We start from the raw sequence: 11,279 nt of genomic DNA, 5'->3' as shown, positions 1-11,279 counted from the left end.
GACCAGTATTAATTGGTTTTGCCCTAGGTCACCGGGATATCTAGTCTCAGGTTCTTGGTTACCCAAGCAGTATCTGGTATGGATTCTACCTCTTGAAATGAGCCTTACGTCAAGTCAGATATTGGTTGATTACTCCCATAAACTTTGTTCCTCTAGCATACCTTGCAGGCAGGACATTGTGGTGGGTCAAAGACTTTGAGACTGTGTTGATGTTTACGGTTCCATTGGTAGCACGCAGAGTACTTTCCTATACTAAAGACACTAGAACATAGGGGTAAAGGTACTATGTGTGCACCAGATCAACTTCTTCAAGATCTATGAGTTGTTTAGGTATTGTCTTAGCAAATTGGATCTTGCCATCATTTTGTGGAGAGCACCCTATAGTCTTGGCAACAGCCTGGGTTGTTTTGGGGTTCCCATGAGACCCTTTGGCCAACAGCTCAATTAGACCCATCCCCAGAAGCATCATTTGGTGACAAAGGAAGTATACTTGGGGCTCTCTTTTCCCATCATCTGGTGATTTCTATTCTATCACCTTCATATATGTACATATTTTAAGAAGCTTCTATGTATTCAGTTTCTATACTACACCTTAAATGGCACTTGACTGTAGTTGACACTCCATGAATTTCCATGTTGTTCTTTTACCCTTCTCATACCCCACCTGATTTTCCCTGGAAGCCCTCTCCCAATAAATAACTGTATGTTCTGTTTCCTTTACCTCATAAGATATATATGTCCCCTAATCCCTTACTCTATACCCACCCTCTATGTTTATATTAACTATAGCTTGGTCATCATTGATTTTATAACTAATAACTACATGTAAGTGTATATATCATATTTGTCTGTCTGGGTCCTGGATACTTTGCTTGGAATGGCTTTTCTGGTTCCACTCATTTACCCACAAATTTCATAGTGTCATTTTAAATAGTCCACTGTATAAATGTACCACATTTTCTTTTTTTCCATCTAGGTTGTTTCTAGTTTGAGCTATTATGAATGGAGTGGCAATGAAGATGCTTGAGCAAATGCTTTTGTGGCAGGATAAAGTGTCTTGGGTATATACCCAAGAGTGGTATAGTTGGATACTGGGATATATTGAGTACAATCTTCCTGAATAATTGCCACACCGATTTCCATCAGGGCTGAAAAAGTTTGCATTCCCACCAGCAATAAATAGTGTTTCTCTTTACTCTATATCCTCACTACCATGAGTTGTCACTTTTTTGTTGATCTTAGCGATCAAGAAAGGGATAAGATGAGTCTCACAGTAGCTTTTATTTGCATTTCCTTGATGGCTAAAGATGTTGAATATTTCTTTGTTTCTCAGCCATTTGAGTTTCTTCTATTGAGAGTTCTTTAGATTTGTGCCCCATTTTAAAATTGGATTGATTCATGATATCTAAATTTATTTATGTTTTTGAAGTTAGTCCTCTACAAGATGTGGTGTTGGTAAAAATCTTTTCCCACTCTGTAGGCTGCCCCTTTGTTTGAATGATGGTATCCTTTCCCTTACAGAGCTTTTCAGTTTCATGAGGTCCCAGTTATTAATTGTCAACATTAGTGCCTGTGCTAACAGTATTCTTCATAACCTCTTCTCTTACAGATGATTTGAAGGCTGTTCCCAACTTTCTCTGCTATCAGGTTCAGTGTGTCTTGTTTTATGTAGAGGTCAGATCTGTGTGACGTTGAGTTTTGTGCAGGGTGATAATTATGGATGTATTTACATTCTTCTACATGCAGCTACACATTTTGGCCAACACCATTTGTTGAAAATCAGGTGTCCCTAGGTGTGTAGATTTATGTCTGAGTCTTCAGTTGAATCCGTTGATCAATATGTCTGGTTTGGAGCCAATACCATGGTCTTTTGATTATGATAGTTTTGTAGTACTACTTGAAATTAGAGGTTGTCATACCTCCCACAGTTCTTTTACTATTTATGAGTGCTTTTTAGTTAGTTGTGATAAGGGCTTGTTAATCTTTCTGTTAGGACAGGTACAACAATATAATAATGTGCCTCTCAATATATTTTAGTGTACCACATATTTAAGTATCATTATGTGTGAGATGATATAGTTGCTTAAATGATGTGATGGAGGGAAGCTACTGATAGAGATGTTACAGCCTGCTTTAGACTGGTCTGTGATTCACTGCCAATTGATGTGTTAACTGAATGGCTCCTAAGTGACTAATGGGTAGGTAGAACACATTTCATGGAAGCAGTGGAGAAAGGATGCACACTAGGAATGTCATAACACTATTGGGCACAATGTGTGGTTCATTTTCGGTATTTTTTTTATATTGGTTCATGGTTTATTTTTTTTATTTTTATTTATTTTTTTTATTAACTTGAGTATTTCTTATATACATTTCGAGTGTTATTCCCTTTCCTGGTTTCCGGGCAAACATCCCCCTCCCCCCTACCCTTCCCTATGGGTGTTCTCCTCCCCATCCTCCCCCCATTGCCGCCCTCCCCACGACAGTCTAGTTCACTGGGGGTTCAGTCTTAGCAGGACCCATGGCTTCCCCTTCCACTGGTGCTCTTACTACGATATTCATTGCTACCTATGAGGTCAGAGTCCAGGGTCAGTCCATGTATAGTCTTTAGGTAGTGGCTTAGTCCCTGGAAGCTCTGGTTGCTTGGCATTGTTGTACCTATGGGGTCTCGAGCCCCTTCAAGCTCTTCCAGTTCTTTCTCTGATTCCTTCAACGGGGGTCCTATTCTCAGTTCAGTGGTTTAATGATGGCATTCGCCTCTGTATTTGCTGTATTCTGGCTGTGTCTCTCAGGAGTGATCTACATCCGGCTCCTGTCGGTCTGCACTTCTTTGCTTCATCCATCTTGTCTAATTGGGTGGCTGTATATGTATGGGCCACATGTGGGGCAGGCTCTGAATGGGTGTTCCTTCAGTCTCTGTTTTAATCTTTGCCTCTCTATTCCCTGCCAAGGGTATTCTTGTTCCCCTTTTAAAGAAGGAGTGAAACATTCACATTTTGATCATCCGTCTTGAGTTTCATGTGTTCTAGGCATCTAGGGTAATTCAAGCATTTGGGCTAATAGCCACTTATCAATGAGTGCATACCATGTGTGTTTTTCTGTGATTGGGTTACCTCACTCAGGATGATATTTTCCAGTTCCAACCATTTGCCTACGAATTTCATAAAGTCATTGTTTTTGATAGCTGAGTAATATTCCATTGTGTAGATGTACCACATTTTCTGTATCCATTCCTCTGTTGAAGGGCATCTGGGTTCTTTCCAGCTTCTGACTATTATAAATAAGGCTGCGATGAACATAGTGGAGCATGTGTCTTTTTTATATGTTGGGGCATCTTTTGGGTATATGCCCAAGAGGGGTATAGCTGGATCCTCAGGCAGTTCAATGTCCAATTTTCTGAGGATCCTCCAGACTGATTTCCAGAATGGTTGTACCAGTCTGCAATCCCACCAACAATGGAGGAGTGTTCCTCTTTCTCCGCATCCTCCACAGCATCTGCTGTCACCTGAGTTTTTGATCTTAGCCATTCTCACTGGTGTGAGGTGAAATCTCAGGGTTGTTTTGATTTGCATTTCCCTTATGACTAAAGATGTTGAACATTTCTTTTTTTTATTTTTTATTTTTTTTATTAACTTGAGTATTTCTTATATACATTTCGAGTGTTATTCCCTTTCCTGGTATCCGGGCAAACATCCCCCTCCCCCCTCCCCTTCCTTATGGGTGTTCCCCTCCTAACCCTCCCCCCATTGCCGCCCTTTCCACACCAGTCTAGTTCACTGGGGGTTCAGTCTTAGCAGGACCCATGGCTTCCCCTTCCACTGGTGCTCTTACTACGATATTCATTGCTACCTATGAGGTCAGAGTCCACGGTCAGTCCATGTATAGTCTTTAGGTAGTGGCTTAGTCCCTGGAAGCTCTGGTTGCTTGGCATTGTTGTACCTATGGGGTCTCGAGCCCCTTCAAGCTCTTCCAGTTCTTTCTCTGATTCCTTCAACGGGGGTCCTATTCTCAGTTCAGTGGTTTGCTGCTGGCATTCGCCTCTGTATTTGCTGTATTCTGGCTGTGTCTCTCAGGAGCGATCTACATCCGGCTCCTGTCGGTCTGCACTTCTTTGCTTCATCCATCTTGTCTAATTGGGTGGCTGTATATGTATGGGCCACATGTGGGGCAGGCTCTGAATGGGTGTTCCTTCAGTCTCTGTTTTAATCTTTGCCTCTCTATTCCCTGCCAAGGGTATTCTTGTTCCCCTTTTAAAGAAGGAGTGAAGCATTCACGTTTTGATCATCCGTCTTGAGTTTCATTTGTCCTAGGCATCTAGGGTAATTCAAGCATTTGGGCTAATAGCCACTTATCAATGAGTGCATACCATGTATGTCTTTCTGTGATTGGGTTAGCTCACTCAGGATGATGTTTTCCAGTTCCAACCATTTGCCTACGAATTTCATAAAGTCGTTGTTTTTGATAGCTGAGTAATATTCCATTGTGTAGATGTACCACATTTTCTGTATCCATTCCTCTGTTGAAGGGCATCTGGGTTCTTTCCAGCTTCTGGCTATTATAAATAAGGCTGCAATGAACATAGTGGAGCACGTGTCTTTTTTATATGTTGGGGCATCTTTTGGGTATATGCCCAAGAGAGGTATAGCTGGATCCTCAGGCAGTTCAATGTCCAATTTTCTGAGGAATCTCCAGACTGATTTCCAGAATGGTTGTACCAGTTTGCAATCCCACCAACAATGGAGGAGTGTTCCTCTTTCTCCACATCCTCGCCAGCATCTGTTGTCCCCTGAGTTTTTGATCTTAGCCATTCTCACTGGTGTGAGGTGAAATCTCAGGGTTGTTTTGATTTGCGTTTCCCTTATGACTAAAGATGTTGAACATTTCTTTAGGTGTTTCTCCACCATTCGGCATTCCTCAGCTGTGAATTCTTTTTTTAGCTCTGAACCCCATTTTTTAATAGGGTTATTTGTTTCCCTGCGGTCTAACTTCTTGAGTTCTTTGTATATGTTGGATATAAGGCCTCTATCTGTTGTAGGATTGGTAAAGATCTTTTCCCAATCTGTTGGTTGCTGTTTTGTCCTAACCACAGTGTCCTTTGCCTTACAGAAGCTTTGCAGTTTTATGAGATCCCATTTGTCCATTCTTGATCTTAGAGCGTAAGCCATTGGTGTTTTGTATAGGAAATTTTTTCCAGTGCCCATGTGTTCCAGATGCTTCCCTAGTTTTTTTTCTATTAGTTTGAGTGTGTCTGGTTTGATGTGGAGGTCCTTGATCCACTTGGACTTAAGCTTTGTACAGGGTGATAGGCATGGATCGATCTGCATTCTTCTACATGTTGACCTCCAGTTGAACCAGCACCATTTGCTGAAAATGCTATCTTTTTTCCATTGGATGGTTTTGGCTCCTTTGTCAAAAATCAAGTGACCATAGGTGTGTGGGTTCATTTCTGGGTCTTCAATTCTATTCCATTGGTCTATCTGTCTGTCTCTGTACCAATACCATGCAGTTTTTATCACTATTGCTCTGTAATACTGCTTGAGTTCAGGGATAGTGATTCCCCCTGAAGTCCTTTTATTGTTGAGGATAGTTTTAGCTATCCTGGGTTTTTTGTTATTCCAGATGAATTTGCAAATTGTTCTGTCTAACTCTTTGAAGAATTGGATTGGTATTTTGATGGGGATTGCATTGAATCTGTAGATTGCTTTTGGTAAAATGGCCATTTTTACTATATTAATCCTGCCAATCCATGAGCATGGGAGATCTTTCCATCTTCTGAGGTCTTCTTCAATTTCTTTCCTCAGTGTCTTGAAGTTCTTATTGTACAGATCTTTTACTTGCTTGGTTAAAGTCACACCGAGGTACTTTATATTATTTGGGTCTATTATGAAGGGTGTCGTTTCCCTAATTTCTTTCTCGGCTTGTTTCTCTTTTGTATAGAGGAAGGCAACTGATTTATTTGAGTTAATTTTATACCCAGCCACTTTGCTGAAGTTGTTTATCAGCTTTAGTAGTTCTCTGGTGGAACTTTTGGGATCACTTAAATATACTATCATGTCATCTGCAAATAGTGATATTTTGACCTCTTCTTTTCCGATCTGTATCCCCTTGATCTCCTTTTGTTGTCTGATTGCTCTGGCTAGAACTTCAAGAACTATATTGAATAAGTAGGGAGAGAGTGGGCAGCCTTGTCTAGTCCCTGATTTTAATGGGATTGCTTCAAGTTTCTCTCCATTTAGTTTAATGTTAGCAACTGGTTTGCTGTATATGACTTTTACTATGTTTAGGTATGGGCCTTGAATTCCTATTCTTTCCAGGACTTTTATCATGAAAGGGTGTTGAATTTTGTCAAATGCTTTCTCAGCATCTAATGAAATGATCATGTGGTTTTGTTCTTTCAGTTTGTTTATATAATGGATCACATTGATGGTTTTCCCATTTTCGGTATTTTGCATTTAAGTTGTCAAACAATGTTTGGCTGTTGGTAACTGAAACAGAACAAGGAAAGGATTGTTCAATATGAGAAGAGAAGCAAGATTATAAAGACAAAAACATCAGAAGAGACTTGACTTCACATCCATTGGGCAGAATGTTCAGTGTGTGTGCGTGTATGTGTACAGTGTGTGTATGCATATATGTGTACATGTGTGTATGTGCATGTGCATTATGTGTACATGTCTATGTATACATGTGTGCACATGTATGTGTGTGGATACACATGTGTGTGCATGTGTGTATATGTGTATATATGTATGTGTACATGTGTGTGTATATGTTTATTTTAATTGTTTAGCTATCAGATGGGTGCAGAGGATTGTGCAAATGAAGCCTTGTGGAAGTGTTTCAGAAACCAAAATTACATTTTAACTGAAAAGTTCTATTTTTTCCTCATTTTTCTAGGATATTGTCTTTCACTCTTTCTTTTTAGATCCCATTATTCAGTCTTTTTTTTTTTACTTTCCTCATTTCAGGCAATGTTCAGTCTTTGTATGGTGGAAAGTGGAGCTGATGAAGTAAATTTGCGTGGTGTGACCAGCTTGGGCTTAAAACAGGCTCTGGAGTTTGCATACACAGGACAGGTACGGTGCCGAAGGTGATACAAATGCTTTGCTTATTAACTGCTCAACCAAAGGAACCTATCTTCAGTGGATATGGTTTCTTGCTGTACATTATGCTGATTTTAATGTTAAAAAATTCACATCTTTCTAATTTTATAACTGACATATTGGTGAGTAGAGGCATTTGATTTTTAGTGTTATCCAGAAACATAGCATTTTTAATCCCAATTATGTGGTTGTGAAGATTGGTTTTTCATGATCCAAAGTACTGTCATAGGGAAAAGAGGAACAGTTAGTTGAATTCTAGTTATCACTTAAGCTCCATGACCCAATTGTGGCTTTATTGTCTAAAAATCAAGAGTCGAACAAGGGCAAGAGCTATAGCCTAGTGGTATAGTGAACAAGACCCCTAGCTACAAAGAATAAAATAAAAACTCTTAGTTAGGGTTATTATGGTATGATGAAACACCATGACTAAAAGCAGGTTGGGAAGGAAAATGTTTACACTACAGTTCATCATAGGTGGCAGTCAGATCAGGAATTCAAATAGGGCAGGAACCTAAGGCAGGAGCTGATGTAAAGGCCATGAAAGAATGTTGCTTACAGTCTTATTGTCCATGGCTTACTCACCTGAATTTCTTATAGAACTTGGGCCAGCTCAGTAGTGGCTCCACTCACAATGGGCTGAGTTCCTCCCCCATCAATCACTAATTAAGAAAATATCCTATACACTCGCTTGTCTGCAGCCTGATATTATAAAGCCATTTTCTTAATTATAATTCTCTTCACTTAGATGACTGTACTTGTGTTAGCTGACATTAAAATAGTGAGCACAATTGGACTCTTGTCAACTTGACTGCACTATTTAATAATAACCTTTCACTTTTGGTTTATCCCTAAGACTCATATAGGTAAATATCACAATATAAAACATTACAAACTTAAAAGTCCTATAGTATTTATAAATTCAAACACTTCAAAAATTTAGTATCTTTAAAATATCCAGTATATTTTAAAAGGCAAAGTCTCTCTAAAATCCAGCTTCTAAATCTCCAAAACCTTTTTAACAGTTCCAAGACTCTCGATGGTGGCCTTTTGTAAAAGCAATAATAAATACTTTGTTAGTCCAAGAAGGAAGAACCAGGACACAGTCATAATCTGAACGAAGCAAAATAAATGTCCAACAGTATAAATCTCAATGTCAAACTTCTGGGATTCACAGTTTTCTGGGTTCCTCCCAAGGGCTTGCGACAGTATACACAGCTTGTCTGGAAGGCTTAGGCCATCTCTGTTCCATGACTGCTGTTGTCCTTGGAGATTCCTCCATGGTATTGGTGTCTCCAAATTCTGGGGTCTCCTGCTGCAAGTAGGATGCACTTTTCACCAATAGTCTCTCCTGTATTCTCCTTAGGGACTTCAGCCCCATCACACAGTGACATGTCTCAACTGCTCTCCGGGATTGCCTCATGCCTTACAAGCTAGTACACCCTAGTGACTCTTAAAATGGCAAGTTATTCAGCATGAGATACAGCCTTGGCTGCCTCTAGAACACAGCTTCTGTGTGCTGACTGTGAGGAAAATTTCCCAAAAGACTTTAAAGATGCTGGTCTCTTCTAATTACAGTGGACTCTGCAGCCCCAACAGACCAGCATCCATTGTTTTTGCAAAGCAAAGGTTTTGCTTTGATAGTTATGGTCTTTTGTCAGTTATGACTGACTCTTCAGCTGCAGCTGACTAGATGCCACTGATTCTTAACACAGATGGCCCAGTAGGATCTTTGTGTTCCTCTGAAACTTCATAAGTCAGGCTTCCAATGTCTGTGTTTCTCTGAATGCTCTTATATTCCAACCTCCCACAGAGCAGCTGACCAAGCTCTCACTGCTCAATGGCTTTTGCAGCCCAAAGTTCCAAAGCCCCTCTACAGTCCACCTAAAAACCACATGGTCAGGTCTGTCATAGCACTATCCCACTCCTGGTACCAATTTCTGTATAAGTTAGACTGCTGTGGTGAAACACCATGACCCAATGCAACTTGGGGAGGAAATGATTTATTTTTCTCACTCTTCCATATAACCGTTCATCGTAGAAATCAGTCAGGTCAGGAAGCAAAATAGAGCAGCAACTTGAAGGCAGGAGCTGATGTGGAGGACTGATGCTTACTGGATTGCTCTCCAAGCATTTCTCACCCTACTTCCTTATGGAACTCAGGACCCCAACCCCTGGGGTGGAACCACTTAAAATGGGCTGACCCAACTACAACAAACACTAATTAGTAAGATGCCCTACAGGTTTGCCCACAGCCTGATCTCACTGACATTTTCTCAATTGAGGTTCCTCCTCTCAGACGACTGTATCTTGCTTCAAGCTGACCTCTACAAATAGGCAGCCCAACAGTATTAAAGTCTCAAGAAGGTTTGAGAGTTATGGTAGAAGCAGAAAACCACATGAAAGAGTGGAGCACAGTCACCAGGGACCACCAGCATAACATTTCACAGAGAAAATAGCATTTACATCTTGAAGAGTGTGAGGTTTACCTTTCCTCTAAATTTTCTTTAGCTGATTATTAAAAGGTATGGTATTCAGGTCTGGATAGATGGTTCAAAGGTTCAGAACTCTGGATGATATTTAGAGAGTCCAGATCAATTTCCAACACCCATACGGTACCTCACAAGCATCTCTAACTTTATTCCTAGGGGATGCAGTACCTTCTTCTAGCCTCTGTGGGCATGAGGCATATAAGAGGTGCACAGACAGACATGCAGACAAAACACTCATACACTAAAAACAGTTTTTAAATTATAATATTGTTCACTCTCTTTTTCTGATCCAGTAGAATTTGAGATGTATGCCTTAGAACAATTAGGACAAATATGGCATTTAGAACTAAAATAGAAGATGCCCCAACATATAAAAAAGACACCTGCTCCACTATGTTCATCGCAGCCTTATTTATAATAGTCAGAAGCTGGAAAGAACCCAGATGCCCTTCAACAGAGGAATGGATACAGAAAATGTGGTACATCTACACAATGGAATATTACTCAGCTATCAAAAACAATGACTTTATGAAATTCTGAGGCAAATGGTTGGAACTGGAAAATATCATCCTGAGTGAGGTAACCCAATCACAGAAAAACACACATGGTATGCACTCATTGATAAGTGGCTATTAGCCCAAATGCTTGAATTACCCTAGATGCCTAGAACACATGAAACTCAAGATGGATGATCAAAATGTGAATGCTTCACTCCTTCTTTAAAAGGGGAACAAGAATACCCTTGGCAGGGAATAGAGAGGCAAAGATTAAAACAGAGACTGAAGGAACACCCATTCAGAGCCTGCCCCACATGTGGCCCATGCATATACAGCCACCCAATTAGACAAGATGGATGAAGCAAAGACGTGCAGGCTGACAGGAGCCGGATGTAGATCACTCCTGAGAGACACAGCCAGAATACAGCAAATACAGAGGCGAATGCCAGCAGCAAACTACTGAACTGAGAATAGAACCCCTGTTGAAGGAATCAGAGAAAGAACTGGAAGAGCTTGAAGGGGCTCGAGACCCCATAGGTACAACAATGCCAAGCAACCAGAGCTTCCAGGGACTAAGCCACTACCTAAAGACTATACATGGACTGACCGTGGACTCTGACCTCATAGGTAGCAATAAATATCCTAGTAAGAGCACCAGTGGAAGGGGAAGCCCTAGGTCCTGCTAAGACTGAACCCCCAGTGAACTAGATTGTTGGGGGGAGGGCGGCAAGGGGGGGAGGATGGGGAGGGGAACGCCCAAAAAGAAGGGGAGGGGGGAGGGGGATGTTTGCCCGAAAACCGGGAAAGGGAATAACACTCGAAATGTATATAAGAAATACTCAAGACCCGCGGATCCCGGCCCGCAGCAGCTCTCTACTCCCAGACACCGTGGGAGAGAGACCTCATCGCCTGGTCAGGTGGGCACTCCTGAGGCTGCAGAGCGGAAGAGACCACCAACACTGCCCACCCCTGTCCACATCCCTGGCCCAAGAGGAAACTGTATAAGGCCTCTGGGTTCCCGTGGAGGAGGGCCCAGGAGCGGCAGGACCACTGCCTCTGAGACACCCCGGAACCTGAAGGAAACAGACCGGATAAACAGTTCTCTGCACCCAAATCCTGTGGGAGGGAGAGGTAAACCCTCAGAGAGGCAGACACGCCTGGGAAACCAGAAGAGACTGCACTCTGCATAC

General features: G+C 41.3%; 1 protein-coding gene across 8 annotated transcripts in view; it reads left to right on the top strand.

The window, feature by feature from the left end:
• The window catches only part of Klhl32 (kelch-like family member 32), a 247,220-nt gene that overhangs the window by 104,241 nt on the left and 131,700 nt on the right, over positions 1-11,279 (top strand). For 7 of the 8 annotated variants that reach the window (XM_232840.11, XM_017593707.3, XM_017593705.2 and 4 more), the window contains one exon: positions 6,969-7,076. In XM_232840.11, coding sequence (XP_232840.4) covers positions 6,969-7,076 — 108 coding nt within the window. Of the gene's footprint in view, positions 1-6,968; positions 7,077-11,279 lie in introns of those variants that run through there. The other variant, XM_039110960.2, reaches the window with a different exon arrangement.

Source organism: Rattus norvegicus, chromosome 5, assembly GCF_036323735.1.
Source record: "Rattus norvegicus strain BN/NHsdMcwi chromosome 5, GRCr8, whole genome shotgun sequence".
NCBI lineage: Eukaryota > Metazoa > Chordata > Mammalia > Rodentia > Muridae > Rattus > Rattus norvegicus.
Note: the sequence above shows the minus strand (reverse complement) of the source record. Positions and strands in the feature narration are given on the sequence as shown.